The 18689-nt window shown below is 57.7% G+C and overlaps 3 protein-coding genes across 4 annotated transcripts in view; 1 reads left to right on the forward strand and 2 right to left on the reverse strand.

The window, feature by feature from the left end:
* Window positions 1-4334, forward strand: part of SNED1 (sushi, nidogen and EGF like domains 1) — a 66081-nt gene extending 61747 nt beyond the window's left edge. The window contains exons 30-32 of the mRNA XM_066345918.1: window positions 1967-2050; window positions 2675-2712; window positions 3980-4334. Of these exons, the coding sequence (XP_066202015.1) occupies window positions 1967-2050; window positions 2675-2711 (121 nt within the window). The 3' untranslated portion in view covers window position 2712; window positions 3980-4334. The remainder of the gene's footprint in view (window positions 1-1966; window positions 2051-2674; window positions 2713-3979) is intronic.
* Window positions 4335-4443: 109 nt separating this feature from the next.
* MTERF4 (mitochondrial transcription termination factor 4) lies at window positions 4444-13121 on the reverse strand. 2 transcript variants are annotated; one of them, XM_066345859.1, is made up of 5 exons: window positions 12952-13121; window positions 12644-12810; window positions 11191-11677; window positions 8622-8806; window positions 4444-8021 (listed from the first exon to the last, which is right to left on the reverse strand). In XM_066345859.1, exons 2-5 carry the CDS (start codon window positions 12662-12664, stop codon window positions 7632-7634), a joined length of 1083 nt encoding a protein of 360 aa, XP_066201956.1. In that variant the 5' UTR covers window positions 12665-12810; window positions 12952-13121; the 3' UTR covers window positions 4444-7631. The 2 variants fall into 2 exon arrangements, with proteins under 2 accessions (XP_066201956.1, XP_066201955.1); XM_066345858.1 differs by having other exon boundaries at window positions 12644-13121.
* A 5063-nt stretch (window positions 13122-18184) lies between these two features.
* Window positions 18185-18689, reverse strand: part of PASK (PAS domain containing serine/threonine kinase) — a 34583-nt gene continuing 34078 nt past the window's right edge. Inside the window, exon 18 of the mRNA XM_066345981.1 lies at window positions 18185-18607. Within this exon, the coding sequence (XP_066202078.1) occupies window positions 18447-18607 (161 nt within the window). The 3' untranslated portion in view covers window positions 18185-18446. The remainder of the gene's footprint in view (window positions 18608-18689) is intronic.

The following is an 18689-nucleotide window of genomic DNA, read 5'->3' on the forward strand; positions in this document are numbered from 1 at the left end:
AGGGCCTGGGGGCCCACACTGCACACACCTTAGTGAACGGCCCATGGGCAGAAAAGTGGGCCCGCAGTGGCCCAGGGCCACTGGGCCGAGTGGCCCTGCCTGAAGCAAGATGTCTTTGAAATTTCCTATTTTCTCTCAACTTCACGTGACTTTGCCAGCACTCCTCAAAAGGACACTTAAGCCCTGGCCGGTTGGCTCAGTGGTAGAGCGTCGGCTTGGCGTGCGGGGGACCCGGGTTCAATTCCCAGCCAGGGCACATAGGAGAAGCACCCATTTGCTTCTCCACCCCCCCTTCCTTCCTCTCTGTCTCTCTCTTCCCCTCCCGCAGCCAAGGCTCCACTGGAGCAAAGATGGCCGGGGCGCTGGGGATGGCTCCTTGGCCTCTGCCCCAGGCGCTAGAGTGGCTCTGGTCACGGCAGAGCGACCCCCCGGAGGGGCAGAGCATCGCCCCCTGGTGGGCAGAGCGTCACCCCTGGTGGGCGTGCCGGGTGGATCCCGGTCGGGCGCATGCGTGAGTCTGTCTGACTGTCTCTCCCCGTTTCCAGCTTCAGAAAAATACAGGGAAAAAAAAAAGGACACTTAAAATGGATGCATCTTATTTTATGTAAAGGACACCTTGGTAAAGTTCATTTTAAACATTAGCCTGACTGGATAGCAGGTGCTTAGACTCTAACCGTCAGAGCATCGTCCCAGCACACGAAGGCTGTGGGTTCGATCCCTGGTCAGGGCACATACAGGAACAGATCTATGTTTCTCTCTCCCCCTCCCTAAAATTAATAAAATTAAAAAATAATAAAAATTTTAATTACATGACTTATGTGGGACATTTCAGGACATCCCTATGAGGTCAACTTTTAGGAAATTAATGGTCTTTCCCTCAAACGCCTGCACGGTCACCTGGGGTCCCTGTGGCCTCGCTGAGCGCCTGGCGCCATGCTCCCAGCCTGGGGCCCCCGTGTCCTCGCTGAGCGCCGGGCATCATGCTCCCAGCCTGGGGCCCCTGTGGCCTCGCTGAGCGGCGGGCGCCATGCTCCCAGCCTGGGGCCCCCGTGTCCTCACTGAGCGCCGGGCGTCATGCTCCTAGCCCCGGGGTCCCTGTGGCCATGCTCCCAGCCTGGGGTCCCTGTGGCCATGCTCCCAGCCTGGGGTCCCTGTGGCCATGCTCCCAGCCCCGGGGTCCCTGTGGCCTCGCTGAGCGCCGGGAGCCATGCTCCCAGCCTGGGGTCCCTGTGGCCATGCTCCCAGCCTGGGGTCCCTGTGGCCATGCTCCCAGCCTCGGGGTCCCTGTGGCCTCGCTGAGCGCCGGGTGCCATGCTCCCAGCCCCGGGGTCCCCGTGGCCTCGCTGAGCACCGGACGCCATGCTCCCAGCCCCGGGGTCCCTGTGTCATGCTCCCAGCCCCGGAGTCCCCGTGGCCTCGCTGAGCGCCGGGCGCCATGCTCCCAGCCTGGGGTCCCTGTGTCATGCTCCCAGCCCCGGGGTCCCTGTGGCCTCGCTCAGCACTGGACGCCATGCTCCCAGCCCCGGGGTCCCTGTGTCATGCTCCCAGCCCCGGGGTCCCCGTGGCCTCGCTGAGCGCAGGGCGCCGTGCTCCCAGCCCCGGGGTCCCTGTGTCATGCTCCCAGCCCCGGGGTCCCTGTGGCCTCGCTCAGCACTGGACGCCATGCTCCCAGCCCTGGGGTCCCTGTGTCATGCTCCCAGCCCCGGGGTCCCTGTGTCATGCTCCCAGCCCCGGGGTCCCTGTGTCATGCTCCCAGCCCCGGGGTCCCTGTGTCATGCTCCCAGCCCCGGGGTCCCTGTGGCCTCGCTCAGCACTGGACGCCATGCTCCCAGCCCCGGGGTCCCTGTGTCATGCTCCCAGCCCCGGGGTCCCTGTGTCATGCTCCCAGCCCCGGGGTCCCTGTGGCCTCGCTCAGCACTGGGCACCATGCTCCCAGCCCCGGCCTCATGGCGCCCTCTCACGACAGGTATAAGCGAGTCTACAAGGTGCACCAGGACGTCTGCTTCAGGGAGAGCTGTGAAAGCACAAACATCAAGAAAGCCCCAAACAGGTGCCTCTCTGGGGGGCCATGCTGGGTCCCGCATGTGGCTCACGGGGTCACGGGGTCATGGGGCAAGGGTGGCCCTGGGGGCAGAACACTGTGGGGGCCACAGGCCTGGGGCTGCGCCAGGCTGTCTGCCTGCCCAGGTGCACAGCCCTCCGCAGCCCTGTTCTGCTAAGAAACTGGCACATGGGTGCAGGTGGGCACACATGGCTGGGCATGGTGGGTGCAGGGGGTCACAGGATGGGCTGACGGGGGCGACTCTGGCGGTGCACACACACTCAGCCCTGGTGCTTGCATCAGAAAGCATGAGCACCGCGGACAGGCCCACGTACACAGCTGCAAACACAAGTCTCCCCTTTCTACCCATCACACCCAGCCTTTCCCCAAGGGCTCACAGGAGTCACGGGAATCCTGACAGCAAGTACTGAGCACGACACACGCTTTCAGGAGAGCCGAGTGTGAACCCTGGGCCGTCTGCACAGACCACCCAGTGACCACACACTGGCCTCGGTGTGGGACGCACTGGTGGCGCCCCCCACACTGGCCACCTGTGTGAGAGAAAGGGTGGCAGCAGACGGCTGGTTACAGGTATACAGTTTCTTTTCATAAGCCCCTCTCTGTTTCTTCCAGGAAACAAAGTAACAGTCCAACACTGAAGACGGCGTAAGGTACGTCCCAGCCAGTGGGCGGCACTTGGAGAGGCGGAGCCCACCCGGCACCTGGAGGGAGGGGCTGGCAGGGAGGGGCACAGGAGTGCTAGGGCTGGGATTTAAGGGACCTACTGACAGAGGAGACAGGGTGTCAGGGACGCTGTCACAGGGAGACTGGAAGCGTTCAGGAACCTGGAAAGAAACTTCTGACCGTTTCACCCAAAGTTTCCCAAACCCTTCTGGGAACGCAGTCCTGTCTGGCCCCACCTCCCACCTGCAAACAGCCGGCAGAATCTCCAGTCGTTTGTAAGACAGACCTGGAGTCCCACCCACAGCCTGTCCCCAGCTTCCCAGTGACCGCAGGTTCTCATCACACGATGTCCCTGGCGGCCTTGGGCAGCTCACTGTTCTCATAAACGAGCCTACCAGTCCCTCTCCTGTCTGGCAGGAGGGAGGTGCCTGGCACACACCCCTTCACAGATGGGCCCCGGTCACGGTCACGACATGGCTGAGGAAGGTCATTCAGAGACCTTTACCAACAACCAGAAGCAAAGAGCCTGCAGCTGTGGGCTCGCGCCAGCAGGCGGGTTCAAGGGGCGGGCAGCACCCTCAGGCAAGAGAGCTATGGCTCCGGGCAGCCGTCCCCGCCCTTTCTAATGTGAAGTCACTCAAAGGCATCAAGCCCCTCCTACCTCGCGCTCCAAAAACACCCACATCCCAAATATGCACTTTGAGGCCTGCAAGCAATTCAGTACTGGGATTAAGAATATGATTAGGGTTTGAAATATTTATATTGTAGTAAGTCACCTAAAGAAATAATACATATTTTTAAAAGTTGCTCAGCAAATCCATTTCTATAAAAGCAAATCAGAAACCCTCCACTAATTATCAAACACTGGCTTTTAGAATAATAATTCTTGAAACAATGTGGAAAACACCAACAGGCAGGACACAAATTCCCAGACACAGAGGCACACATCCAGACTACCAGGTGAGAACTCACCACACAGAGCGACGGGGCGGCGTGCCCGCAGCGGAGAGCTCAAGGGGGTCCCCGAGTGGGGGAGCAGCCTGCGGTGCTGCCCAGAGGTCCCTCCCACTGGGGACGTGGTCAGTCCTCGACAGACCTGCTCCCACCCCATGTACTGTCACATCGGGGAGCAGACCTCACAGTTCTGACGGGGCAGGGGCCAGGGCAGCAACCCCACACACGGAGAGCGAGAAGCCACCACTTCAGAGAGGAAGGGGCTCCGTTCCCCTCATGCTCGTTTTATTCTTTCTTCAGAGGATTCCGGGCGTGCTTGCTGTGCTCCTCAACCTCACGCGTTCCTCAAGCCCAGGAAGACGGGCTCTGAAACTGGACTGACAAGGACACCCTGAGCAACAGGGTGGAGTCTGTCCCTCTGTGGCCTCCCTCCTCCAGCCTCTAGAAGACAGGTGCCCAGGCCGGCCTGACCGTGGAGGTCCTCTGGCACGGACACCTCCACATCCTGCGCTGCCCGCAGCAGGCCACAGTCCCTCCAGGGCAGCCCGTGCCACGGGCGGGTCGCCCAGAGCCTCGACAGCACCCAGAAACTAGTTCCAGATTCCAAACCAGAAAAAGAACTCCCGACAGCGAAGAGCCTCACCACAACCGCAGAGCGGAGGGCGGGGCCGAGGGGGGCAGGGGGGGCGGGGCCGGGGGCCCAGGGGAGCGGGGGGGGGGGGGGGGGGGCGGGGGCCCAGGGGAGCAGGCTCTCTCCTCCAGCAGCTCCCCGACTAGGGCGGGAGGGCAGGGGATCAGCAACCAACCGGCAGGTTTTGAGAGAAAATGTTAACACTGAGATGGAGTAGAGACACTTCCAGTCGACCACTTTTTCTGTAGACGGTCCGGCAGTAAATTATGTTTGGCTCTGTGGACCGGATGGTCTCCGTGGTAACAGCTCGGCCAAGTTCAGCACAAGCTCAGCCACAGGCACAAGTGCGAACCAGTGAGACTGTGTTCCAGGGAAGCCCGACTTAGGAGCACGGGGACACGGCCCCAGGCCGTCCATGGCCTTGGCCTCAGCAGAGAAAGCCATGCAGAACGACAGGTCACACCAGGGCACCGACACCCCAGCCAGTGTCGTGGGAGCTGCACAGCCAGTGCGGGAAGGCGTGTGCAGAGCAGGCCCCTCCTCGCGAGTCCGCGACAGCGTCCGGGGCAGGCGACCTCCGCCCACGACTCGGGCGGCCAGCAGCTCTCCCCACGGACGTGCCATCGCCACACCCACGTCCCAGCACCTTCTGAACAGCTCTCCTCCCTGCCCGTGAGGTCATGACCGAAGCCTGCCCCACCTCCACCTCCTGGGCACCTGAACCGCGGACCCTCCTGGGACCAGAACCCCGTGTGTTCTCACGGACGCGGCCTGCGGCCCGAGTCGGCAGTGCAGCCACTGAAAGGGCTCCTTCCTCTCACCTTTATAAAAACATTTTTAAAGAGTTAGAGTATATTTTAGACTTTATTTTTATTAAAATCATGTGTGCATACGTCTGTGTATTAGTTTGTCATTTTCAGAAAGGATCAGTCACTTCAAGATGTCTCTACTGTGCTCCAGAACATCCCGTCTCTGGGCCGCCTGGCGGGACCGCCGAGCTCGGCCGGGGACTCTGGCCCTGAGTGAACAGGACCATGACCAGGTGCTGCTGACCCTGCTGCGGCCCTGGGGCCAGACCAAGGGGCAGCACCGGGAAAGCAGATGAAACTTGCAACAAGCACGTGAACAGCCTCCAGCCCCTCAGCCACGAGGCCGACGAACCGGGCTCCCGACTTGAGCTCAGACGCCTTTGTTTCTGCGAGAACCAGTCTACCGAATCCTGAGCTTGGTGCGGCGTGGTCTGACGATGAGCCCACTTTGACGCTATACAAATTGTCTAGTAAAAAGGCTTGATGCTGAATTACATATAAATCATCCTTGAGACATTTCACACGAGCTGTCACACAGCTCTTTCCTAAAACCTTCTTCCTTGAAAATACTCAACATCCACCCGAGGAAATTATATGTAATAATGGATCGGAAAATTATCCAGGGCATAAACATTTGTGTCAAAATGACAGCAGCAACCGTGAGTGGCAGCGTCAGCTACCTGCTAACCACCCGATCGGGCATAGATTGAGGGTTCCACCTCATCCCGACTGGACACCGAACCACAGTGCAGGACCCAGGAATGTGCCCGTCATGTGGACGCCACGAAACAGAACACTGGCACACAGTAGGATGTCCTCCTTTCCAATGATTCTGCCTGTGGCCAAGACAGTAAAGACAAATGTTCCTTTAACCCACCGCACGTGGCTGCCACAGAGGAAATGGGGCCACTCTGCAACCAGGCGCCCAGCGGGTAGGCCACCCCGTCCCACTGACCTCCAGCACCTTCCCTCAGCTGGACCACCTCCCACCAGCCCACCAGGGCCATGGACGTCTGTCTCGCCTGTGCAGAGGCTCCCTGAGCTACCTGTTTTGCCATTGACGCCTTTCTTTCTGCAGTCCGGCAGGAGCCGAGACACACAGGCACAACCCGACCCAGCACTGAGTCCCCCGGGAAACAGCTGCCCCGCCACTGTGTTCCGGTCTCGGGGACAGGAACGCTCTTTCAAACCAGCTCTTTACAACCCAATTTTAAACAAAAGAAATACAACAAACCTAAGCCGTTGAAAGCCTGAGGTTCTTTTGAGCCGAAAGTCACATTTTGCGGGACCTCAGGCTTTCCACCTCGGCCCTGCAATGTCTGGGCTGGTTATTCTGTGGACTGTCCTGTGCCCTGCGGGACGCTGACAGAAGCCCTGGCCTCGACCCACTAGACCCCACGTGTACCCTCTCCTGGTCCTAACAACCAAAATGTCCCAAGGTGTCCCCTGGATCAAGACGGCCCCTGGGAGAGAAGGGGGCCTGTGAGCTGGAGCCACACACAGCTGCTACCCCGCTGGCCCCTGAACTTGCCCATCCGCACAGCGGCTTCCTGCAGCACCCCCTGAGGGAGGGGTGCCCAGACCACCCCAGGACACACCGACCCCCCCAGGACACACTGACCCCCCTGGCACAGGCTCATGCAGTCGGGGCTGCGCCTCTGACCGTGATGTGTCCATCACTGCTCAGACCCGCTGGGTTCCTGCGGGCATGTCCCTCTTGTGTCACAGGGCGCTCGCTGACCATCATGACCAGACCCGTAGCCCCAGCCCCACCAGCCCATGTTCAAGTGCTCTTCTCCTCTGGCCTCGGGAGCCCCACTGTAGGACAGGGGAGCCCGGCCGGGTCCACTCCACGGCCCCTTCTGTCCTGGAACACCACCGGTCAGCACCCCTGGCTGCCACAGACGTCAGACCCCAATGTGACTCGCCGGCCGTGGGCGGCACGAAAGCCAAGCTCCCGAGGTCAGAGCCAGGGCCTGCCCCACACAGAGAAGTGCCCGCTGTGCGGGCAGGGGGCTGTACAAAGCCAGCCAGCACTGGCCTGCTTCCCTCCGCTCTGCTATACACTGAATGCAATTATGAAGTGACAGTGACATTTTTGGATAAAAAACACAAGCTTTTGTGGAAAACCTCGTTGGTTTCATAAAATAAAGTGCTGTGATGTACTAAACCCTCACTGCCTTCTCATCATTGTGCCTTTACCTCTAGAAGGGAATGTGAGGTGACTAGAGCCAGGGCCAGACCAGCCACAGCTGCGACAGAAAAAACCACATTCTGACGCGCTGAGGGCCGCCTCGAACAGCCAGGGGCAGTCTTTATTCACCAGGAGCACGGCTCTGCCCAGAGACCGACCACAGCTCCTACGCACCCTCAGTCTGACCCCTCCCAGGCGAGGGGTCGCAGTCGGCTCCCATCAGAAGATCAGTTTCTGAATGAAACAGCCTGAGGAGATCCAAGTGAAGCTCCCAGAGCCGAGAGAACTGAAATGTCCTTTACTGTCGCTGGGCTTCCGTCACAGCTCCTGTTCCTCCTGGTCCTGGCCCTCGTCCTCTTCCTCCTGGCCCTCGCCCTCGTCCTCGCCCTCGTCCTCGCCGGTGCTGCTGCCACCAGCTGTGTGGCTCCCGGACTCCTCCTCCACCTCCCGAGCCAGAAGCTTCTTAAACACGTCAAACTCCTCAGCAGAAGAGCGGGCTGTCCTGGCCAGAAACTCGGCCTCTGACACCCTGAGAATGTCCTTGAGAAGAGGGTTGAGGACCTGCGTCTGCCCCTTCTTGTCCGGGGTCTGGTACCGGCCCAGGCGCTCCAGGAACATGTGCCTCTGCCGGGTCTTGGTGATGGGGTACTGCAGGAAGTCCGTCCGCACCACGTCCGCGTGCTTCACCCCCATCCTGAAGTAGGCGTACTGGAGACACAGACACAGGCAGCTCAGGGCAGCCCCCCGCCCGCCGCCACAGCGCCAGCTGTGCAGAAGCCCTCGGAGGAGACCTGACCCCAGCGTAGGCGCTCGGGCCCCCACGCCTGCGTGACGGCTGGCGGCTTACAAAGCGTGCTCACATTCACACTGAGAAAAATGCAGCAGGAAATAAAGGGCAGGAGGGAGAGATTCAAGTCTCTTTTTCTTCAGACGAGAAAGAAAACGGTGAGTATGGAAAGCATAGGCTAAAAACTCAGAAAACAGCTAGGGGTCTGACCTAAGTCATGATAATTATCACCAAAAAATTAGGATCACTGTCACAATTACACTTTTGAAATCAACATGCAAATTAGGCTCTAAAACACAGCTATTTTTAAATTGGCTGTTTCGAACAGAGGCCCTGCCTGGACTCCGAGAACCAGCAGGGCCGTCCACCATCAGTGGCCCCAGTCCCCCCTGTGCTGACGTGACGAGCCGGAACCAAACCTGGGTTCTCTGGCTGGGGTGTCCCAGGCTCCCCTCCCTCGGAGGTGACCCTGCCATGTTCCCGAGCTGCAGTCCTGCCCCGGACGCTCCCGCCATCCTCACCTGGAACTTGTACTCCAGCTCACCGGGGTCTTCCCGAAGGACATGGGGGCACCTGTGCAGAATCTCGGTCACCTGCTGGGCCGTGAAGAGGCACTTCTCCCTGAGCACCCTGACGATGCCGTCCACGTCCCGCTGATGCATGGTGACAATTTCCGGGCACCGGAGAAGCACCCTCTTCAGTTTCCCTGTAGGACATAAAAAAGAGCAAGTACGGCCCTGGCCGGTTGGCTCAGTGGTAGAGCATCGGCCTGGCATGCAAGGGGTCCCGGGTTCGATTCCCGGCCAGGGCACACAGGAGAAGCGCCCATCTGCTTCTCCACCCCTCCCCCTCTCCTTCCTCTCTGTCTCTCTCTTCCCCTCCTGCAGCGAGGCTCCATTGGAGCAAAGATGGCCCGGGCGCTGGGGATGGCTCCTCGGCCTCTGCCCCAGGCGCTAGAGTGGCTCCGGTAGCGGCAGAGCGACGCCCTGGAGGGGCAGAGCATCGCCCCCTGGTGGGCAAAGCGTCACCCCCTGGTGGGCGTGCCGGGTGGATCCCAGTCGGGCCCATGAAGGAGTCTGTCTGACTGTCTCTCCCGGTTTCTAACTTCAGAAAAATACAAAAACAAAAACAAAAAAAAACTAAAAAAGAGCAAGTACATAATCGCAAGACATTCCAGAAGCCCAAGGGGCCAGCCGCACCCAACCAATCAAGTCCGCACCCTGTAACGAGTACGGGCCCCACCCCCATCCATAGCGGCCAGTCCCTGACTGCTTCCCAGCAAAGCCGTGGACGTGGGGGACCGGACGGCCCATGGCCACCCTGACTCCCTCACTCCTCAGACTCACCACCACCCGCCCTCTCCAGAATTCCTGCCTCCTCTGGCCTCCCATAGTCTAGGTCCCCTCGTCCCGCCCTTCTCACCTAGAGGAGTCTCCCAGGGAGTTACTGGAAAAGTCACAGTACGATGGGAGAGTCGTGTCCCCCAGGATGGGGCTCTGGGCCGAGGTTTCCTTCCACAATAAAACGGTCATGGAGCCTGAACTCATGAAAAAGAGTTCCATAACTACAGTCAACAAATACGGATGTTCTAAGCTAGTGGGGAGGCCTAACAATCTGTCCAAACTGGGGCACTTTGAGTGAAAGAGGCCCTATGAACTGTTAGGATAACTGTAAGCCAAGACTACCCTGGGGAACCTGGAGCCCATGGTCTCCTATGGACAGCCGGGGAAGAGTTACTGTCTTGAAACTTGAAATCACTTATTTAAACTGTTAGTTAAAATCTTCCTAACAGTTGAGTTAGTCACTGTCTTGCTGAAATGTATCAGGAGTGAATTTCAGAAGTTTAAACTTTCTCTTTGTAGCTTAAGACTGTACTGAGCTTGCCAGTTTATAATCACAGTGCGTAAGGCACCGAGTTGAGCCTGTCACCCGCCTGTCACCCGGAGGGCGCTGCAGCGGTCCCCTGTCACCCGGAGGGCGTTGCAGCGGTCCCCTGTCACCCGGAGGGCGTTGCAGTGGTCGCCTGTCACCCGGAGGGCGCTGCAGTGGTCGCCTGTCACCCGGAGGGCGCTGCAGCGGTCGCCTGTCATCCGGAGGGCGCTACAGCGGTCCCCTGTCACCCGGAGGGCGCTACAGCGGTCCCCTGTCACCCGGAGGGCGTTGCAGCGGTCCCCTGTCACCCGGAGGGCGTTGCAGCGGTCCCGTCACCCGGACGGCGCTGCAGCAGTCACCTGTTCTAGGAGAAACACACGGCTGTCTTGCTCAGCTTCAGAGGAGGAGCCCTATGGAGATCCTCTGAACCAGTGGATCCGTGAACCTTTTCTCTCCCAGCACTACCTGACCAGTTAAGAGTCAAGAACGAAATAAAAGAATGCTAACAACACTCCTGTGGTCAAACTTGAGACACTCACGGGCTCCCAGCCCCCTTCTCTCCAGAGGCCCACAGGAGGTCCAGTGAGCTTCTAGGATCCTGGAGCCATGACCTGAAGCGAGTGGGGGTGGTGTCTGGAGGGCACAGCCACTCCACCAGTCCTCCAGGAATCTGGGGAGACCTCATGCCCCCCAGTAAACCACGATGCCCAGCTGGCATCCGTCTTCACAGCACACAGACACGAAGCACTAAGGCCACACCAGGTTACTCAAACACCACAGGCTACATGCACACACCCGTGCCCCCATCACAGATCGACATCTATCTGCTGAGCATGCACCACGTGCTCGCCACCGTCCCAGATGCTCCCGTCCCCACCGCCAACCACCCAGACAAGGGCCCCTGCCTGTCACTCCCGTCCCCACCGCCAACAACCCAGACAAGGGCTCCTGCCTGTCACTCCCGTCCCCACCACCAACAACCCAGACAAGGGCCCCTGCCTGTCACTCCCGTCCCCACTGCCAACAACCCAGACAAGGGTCCCTGCCTGTCCCTCAGTTCCCCCTTCCCTCCTGCAACGCCTGCTGCCGAGGTCACACCTCTGCCTCACCTCCAAAGCAAATGACACATCCCTCCCCAGAACTGTTCCCCAGAAACCGCCCCTCACCCACCTCATCCCGGCTATGCGTTCCCCAGCTCAGACCCAACCTACACCTTACCTTCCGCCAGCCCCAGCTTTCGCAGGCAACTGGAGCGCTTCTTCATGTGCGTAATGGGCAGTTTCAGTATCTGAGGACTTTTCTTCAAAGCCGTGTACACAGGCTCCGGATTCACACCCAAGAGTATTAATTCTGAAACAATCTCCAGCAACTGCCGCGGGTGGGTACCCGGCTGTGAACTGAGCAGTTCGTGAGCATGGACCTCACTGAAACCCATGTCCAGCAGAGAACTGATGACCTCCTCTCGCTCCAAGGACCCTCCATCCACAGGAGCCTTCTGACTCCACGTAAGGCTCGTCCTGCGCTCTGGTTCCTGCACATGCTTTGTGGGTTCCCCCCGGGGTGAGCCCTCAAGGCCCCCTGCTGCAGTGGAGGCTGTGGTCCGCCTGTGCAACAAGGAAGCCGGTCCCCTTTTCTGTTCCAGGCGAGGAGTCCACCCGGCTACGCGGCCCCAGGTGAGGGGGAGCAGGCGATGCCAATCCAAGACCTGTAAGACGCAGCAGGAAAGCGAGTCACTCCCTCACCGCCCCGTGCAATGGGCACCACGGGGTTCCACACAAACTTGTTTTTATTAGGAACCTGCAAAATCATGTCTGAACTTAAAAAGCCTCCAGAAGGAGGTGCACACACAGAGAACAGAGGTTGCAAGAGCACAGATTGAGAGTCAAGCCAAATCTGCTAGCTTCCGGGCCACCACTGAGGGGACCGGGTGGGAGGTGGGTGGGGGGGATTATTTCAAGGCCAAATGGTAAAGTTTGGGAGGAAGGGGGCTTTGCAAATTGAATCCACAATACACAGATTAGCAGGAAGGAAAAACGACCATGAAGTTTCTTAACAGGTAGCAGACAGCTACCCCCCAAGGAGGCTGCTGCTCCCTACGGGGCTCGAGTTAGGCGCCATCACTTCTCAGCGGAGAGGGGCGGGAGAAGGGCGTCTACAGGGAGGGTCAGCGCTCTCCAGGGGCACCAGGGGGGCTCCGGGGTTGACACGGCGGCAAGCGGCCCGGGGGCGAGGGACCGCGGCCCGGAGTCTCGGCTCTTCGGGGTGCGAGTAGTTCCCACGGAGCTGCTGGCTGATCGGCTGCGTCTCAAACGTCTCGTCTGAAACAGTTGCCATGACAACCCTGGGTCGCTCCCGACGTCCGGCCCTCGCGCTGGTCTCCGGACCACGTCCCAGCGTTGACCCCACAGGACAGCCGTCCTCCTGCGTGCAGACTCCCCGTGCGCTCCAGAGGCTTCCGCCGCTACGGCCACGAGGTCGGTCTCCGCCCCTGGCCGGCCGCTCGCCCACCCGCCAGGGCCCAGCCGCGGCTCCACGGGGCGGGGACGCGGTCGGCCGGCACCCGCCTGCCGGAAAGCTCCGGCTGCAGATGCCTCGCCTGTCGGGGACGAGCCGGCGCCCTTCCTCCACCCTCGTGCACCCCGCGAGGAGCCCGGCCCACCCGCTGCCTCACCTGCCGGCCGAGCGCCGCCATCGCGCGACGGCGGTGCCCCGACTCCGGCGCCGGAAGCAGAGCCTCTCTATTCTGCCACTTCCGGTCTCGGGTCCGCCGCTCCGCCTTCCGCCTCGCCGGCGCGACTGCGCGGGCCGCGTTCCGTCGTGGGCAGCGTTCCGCCGCAGCTTCGGGAAGAATGTGCCGGGCTCGAGACCGCTGCCCGCCGTTGGCCGCGGGTCACAGCGCCTGCCCGGCCTTCAGTCCCCCCGAGATCCGGGCCGGGAACTCGCTGCTGAAACGCTGGCGGGGGTCATGGAAACAGGTACCTGGACGTTCATCCCGAGTCCTCGACACGCGGCGGGGAAGGTGAGCTGTCTAGCTTGTATTTTCCTCGCTGTTCATCCCTCCTCCTCTTCCTCTCACCCTGCAGCCATTGTCGTCCACTCGGGACACCTCCCAGTTTCTACCTAGTCCCCGTGTTCCTTCTCCACTTCTTATCTAGACCCGTGGTAACTGGAAGATGGAGCCTGTGCGTCTTTCTAAAAAAAGGGTGGTTGTGAAAGAGAGGGAAACGGGGTGCTCTCAGTGCCTAAAATCCCACCGTTCCGAAGACCCAAAGTTCCTTTACAACCGTTTCTTCTTCTTTGATCATCTTGTTTTCTTGGAACTGAGAGAAGGGACTTGATTCTCACATGGATACAATGTACAGAGGACCTACCTGATCTATTCCAGGCGCTGGGCTGTTGTAAGGTACCAAACAGCTGAAAATTAACATCAATATTCTGGAAAGAAAGGTCAGGCTTTCCTGTCCTGTCCCTTCTTTGGGGCGGGGAGGGAGAAGAATGTAGAAGTTTCTGGCTTGCAAGAACAATGGGTCATTCAGTTTTAAATCTAAAATAAAGGTTAACCTAGAAACTTCTCTTTCAATAGGAGGCAGAATTTACGTACCACCTTGCATTGATTGTAGTTCCTCCCCCTTCTGGAATCTTGAGGGTAAAATACCTCCAGGCTAGAGAGGGAAGAGGAACCCTGAAAGATTTGTAAATGTCTTTGATTGTGTTACCTTGAAAGTCTTAATGTTTCTGTGTATCCCTTAAACAAATGTGCCAGCTCCTACCATGATGTCATGCTCTCCCCCGCCCGTGTGTGATCAGGGGTATATAAACAGCTCCTGAACTTTTTTTTTTTTTTTTTTTTTTTTAGTTCTTTTCTGGGTTTTTTTTTTTTTGTTTTTTTGTTTTTTTTCCTGAACTATTTTTGGGACTGCACGATTTGGGCCTACAGATGCCCTGTCAGCCATATGTGGCCGGTATATTAATAAATCTCCTCCTCTAATAAAACTTCAAAATTCATCTGGACTGGGTGTCTCTACGTGAACTCGATGAAATGAGGTACAGTGCCTTTCAGAATCTGAGGTGCAGTACTTTATAACAGGGCTGGGTGCTAAGATGTTATCTTTTTGGCAAGGATTTTACCCAAGAAAAGGAAGGTTATATGATCTGTATGGAACCAGATTTGGTTGTGAGACAGAATAGGAAGAAGCTAGGGAAATTCCTTTGACTTGTGGAATAAGGGAAACTGAGACAAAATAATTAAGGCAAAACAATTTGTACAATTTACCGCCATCTAATGAATCACAAGGTTTTATCTTCCCTAACCAAGGACACTTAAGGGCAAATAGTTGACATGTTCCAAACCGTCTCAGGGCGACTGGCCTCAGTTGCAGTCCCTCTTCCATGATGTTCTTTAGAAATGAAACTGGACCTAGCCAGGTAGCTCAGTGGGTAGAGCATCTTCCCAGTGTGCTGAGGTCGCAGGTTCAATCCCAGGTCAAGACACATACGAGAAGCAACCAATGACTGCATGACTAAATGGAAAACTAAGCGGAACAGTGTGTTGATGCTTTTCTCGCTCCCTTCTCCCTTTCTGTCAAATCAAGGGGGAATTTTAAAAGATAAATAAAAATAACCAGAAAATAACCCTGACCCCTCTTTACACACATTTTGATGAATCAACATACTGAATAACACTTGGAAAGCTAATGGATATTCTGTTAAGACCCTCCCCAGCATCTCTGCTGGGACTTCCACTGGCTACAGAGAAATGCCCTCAAGACAAGGACCCAGCTGTGTGCGTGCGCGGCTCTCCCTCTCTCCCTCTCTCTCTCTCTCTCTCTCTCTCTCTCCCCCGCCCACACCTTTCTCCCTTAGGTGTGTATCTTTGCTCTCTCTCCTCAACTCTAAGGGTCCCCAGGAGAGTTGTAACCAGGGGAGCAGCAGCAGCTGCTACCGGGCTCACCTCCTGAACCTGCCCCAGGCCCCTTTATCTGACTCCAGGGAGCTAACAGCAGCCCTGCCTGGGCTCACTTCTGTCTCATAACATTTCTCGGGAGCCAAAGCAGAGCATCACCTCGGCTCTCTCCTGTTGCTGCCTCTACCCTAAGACCTTCTTTCATTGCACTCTCCCAAGCTGTAATAAACGTACTCTCAAAGTCACCGGGACTCCTGTTGTGAAATTTCCCTGCACAAAGCCAAGTACCCACACACTACTGGCCAGCCTGAGGCAGACCCACTCTGGGCCCCATCCTCATCCAGTAACAGTTGCTTTTTTTAATCTTTTTTCTTAAAACACTCATCTGTCAGCCCCTCAAAATAAATGGTGTTAATGCTTTCATACCCACAGCCTGAGAAGACCCTGTGTCCACCCCCAGGCCCTGGAAAGGAGCCGAGGCAGTTCTCCAGCTCTGGAGATAAAGGGGCAACTGGGCTGCAGGAACTGCTCTCAAAGCCGACAGCATCTTCAGTTTGTTCTGAAAACCTTGCTCTCTGAACTCATACTTAGAACATGGACAGGGGAACGGGTCAGCCTCAGTTGTAGAACTTTTCTACCTGGATTCTTTCTGCAAAAAACATTCTCAAAGTGCCGAACCTTCTACTGCCATCAAGTTAGATGAGTTTTAGTTATTTTTTTCTTACAAAAGAAAGAGTTCTTGGAGAGTGAGGCCTTTGCATTATCATCCCATTGCATACCTGTCTAAAAAAAATCATTCTGTAACTTTTTTTTTTTTTTTTTTTGTATTTTTCTGAAGCTGGAAACGGGGAGAGGGGAGAGACAGTCAGAGACTCCCGCATGCGCCCGACCGGGATCCACCCGGCACGCCCACCAGGGGTGAAGCTCCGCTCACCAGGGGGCGACACTCTGCCGCGACCAGAGCCACTCTAGCGCCTGGGGCAGTGGCCAAGGAGCCATCCCCAGCGCCCGGGCCATCTTTGCTCCAATGGAGCCTTGGCTGCTGGAGGGGAAGAGAGAGACAGAGAGGAAGGAGGGGGGGGTGGAGAAGCAAATGGGCGCCTCTCCCATGTGCCCCGGCAGGGAATCGAACCCAGGTCCCCTGCACACCAGGCTGACGCTCTACTGCTGAGCCAACTGGCCAGGGCCAATTCTGTAACTTTTTTTTTTTTTTTTTTTAATTTATTTTTTTACTTTTTCTTTCTGAAGCTGGAAACGGGAAGAGACAGACAGACTCCCGCATGCGCCCGACCGGGATCCACCCGGCACGCCCACCAGGGGGCGATGCTCTGCCCCTCCGGGGCGTCGCTCTGCTGCGACCAGAGCCACTCTAGCGCCTGGGGCAGAGGCCAAGGAGCCATCCCCATCGCCCGGGCCATCTTTGTTCCAATGGAGCCTCGGCTGCGGGAGGGGAAGAGAGAGACAGAGAGGAAGGAGAGGGGGAGGGGTGGAGAAGCAAATGGGTGCTTCTCCTGTGTGCCCTGGCCGGGAATCGAACCCGGGTCCCCCGCACGCCAGGCAGACGCTCTACCGCTGAGCCAACCGGCCAGGGCCAATTCTGTAACTTTTTATGTGCTGTAATAAACACTACAAGGATAAACGTTTGGGGTTTTTTCCCCCATTTTTGGAAACAGTTCTGTCTACAGCAAAACCATCCTGGATGCGCTTGATCTCGTCTGATCTCAGAAACAGTTCTTACAACATAAACTCATTTGAACTCTGAAGAGTCAACATCGCTTTTTCCTATACACTTCTAGACCCTGCCTTTACTGTCCCTGGTGGAGGAGGGGCCCGTCAGTGTCCTGTGGTGGCAGGAAGACTTGTACAGCACTTTCTAAAAGGAGATAGGGGAGTCCTGTATCCTAGTAGTTGAAAATAAAGTTAACTGTGATCCGACCATCCTAAAATGCTTCCAGTCGAGTGCTTCCTAAATGAGCACTAGAAACAGCACAGGACCCACTGCAGACCGCCTGGCTCGAGTGGTCTCCTCAGGCTCCGAGCAGGACCGCCTGGCTCGAATGGTCTCCTCAGGCTCCGGGCAGGACCGCCTGGCCCGAGTGGTCTCCTCAGGCTCCGGGCAGGGCCGCCTGGCTCGAGTGGCCTCCTCAGGCTCTGGGCAGGACCGCCTGGCTCGAGTGGTCTCCTCAGGCTCCGGGCAGGATCCCCTGGCTCGAGTGGTCTCCTCAGGCTCCGGGCAGGACTGCCTGGCTCAAGTGGTCTCCTCAGGCTCCGGACAGGACCGCCTGGCTCGAGTGGTCTCCTCAGGCTCCGGGCAGGACTGCCTGGCTCAAGTGGTCTCCTCAGGCTCCGGACAGGACCGCCTGGCTCGAGTGGTCTCCTCAGGCTCCGGACAGGACCGCCTGGCTCGAGTGGTCTCCTCAGGCTCCGGACAGGACCGCCTGGCTCGAGTGGTCTCCTCAGGCTCCGGGCAGGACCGCCTGGCTCAAGTGGTCTCCTCAGGCTCCGGACAGGACCGCCTGGCCCGAGTGGTCTCCTCAGGCTCCGGGCAGGACCGCCTGGCTCGAGTGGCCTCCGAGGCTCCAGGCAGGACTGCCTGGCTCGAGTGGTCTCCTCAGGCTCTGGGCAGGACCACCTGGCTCGAGTGGCCTCAGGTTCTGGGCAGGAGGAGCCCTGGAGCCAGCAGAGAGTAATGACACAGGAGAAAAGGTGGGGGGTCTCGGTTTGATTTTCTTTTCCTGCTATCTCAGCGGGGCTGGGCAGGGAATGAAAGGTTTTCCTCTGACCCTTAACCACTCCCTCCCATCTAACAGATAAAAAATGGAGGCGGGATTCCATGTGCTCAAGCTTGCTCATTGTTTCAGAGGGCCACTGGGTCCTGAGCAGAAGTGGGACAGGGACAGACGGTCAGGGATGGACGCCTCCACAGCATCAGAGGACACCTGGCGGCTGCAGGATGTCTGCAGGTGCTGGGAGGGCGCTCTGGGTGGGCAGCAGAGGCCACCTGGCGGCTGCAGGATGTCTGCAGGTGCTGGGAGGGCGCTCTGGGTGGGCAGCAGAGGCCTGCTGCAGAGCCCACTGCCCAGCAGAGCCAGGACAGACGCTGGGTGAACGGCCTCACACACTGTGCACAGGAAAAAGTCTTAGAACACACTCTCAGTCTCCTTAGGGCAAGCTGGGAGCTCCTGCCCAGGGAGGGACCCCAGGGTGTGCAAGAATCCATACAGCCCGAGTCAGAGTCACTGTTTACTAACAAAATAGCTTTAATTTGGAAAATGTTCAAGGAAATAAATTAATGAAATACCCCGGTAATCAGTTCTACAAATGGTACCTAACAGGTGAGCACAGACTGAGACAGAGGAAACAAAACATGGATAATATACAGAAGTAAGAGGATGTACAGGCGCTTTTATGCCTTCCAGAAGTCCACAGATTCAAAACTCCTCTCAAAGTAAGAAACTCAACACTACAATGTTTATCCACAGTCAGAAAAAGGGACTCCACATCTATTTTATAAACTTAACGTAACAGCATCACTGGTTTTTGTTCCAGCATTTATCCGACTCATGAGTTTTTAGGTGAATTGGGTCCAATCTTGAGAAGTCCCTTCCTTGAATGGCGGGGCAGTTAGGGGGCACCCCGGGGGCCCGAGGCCGTGCACCTCACAATGCCCAGCCACACCGCTGGGGCTCCTGCTCTCTGCCTCCAGACTCCCGGTGGACAGGACTCCACTCTCTGAAGAAAGAAGACATTGGATCACATGCTAACAACACATAATTCTCAAATACTTTCCTTCTCTCTGGAAAAATTTCTAGGA

Source organism: Saccopteryx leptura, chromosome 7 (genome assembly GCF_036850995.1).
Source record: "Saccopteryx leptura isolate mSacLep1 chromosome 7, mSacLep1_pri_phased_curated, whole genome shotgun sequence".
NCBI classification, from domain to species: Eukaryota; Metazoa; Chordata; class Mammalia; order Chiroptera; family Emballonuridae; genus Saccopteryx; species Saccopteryx leptura.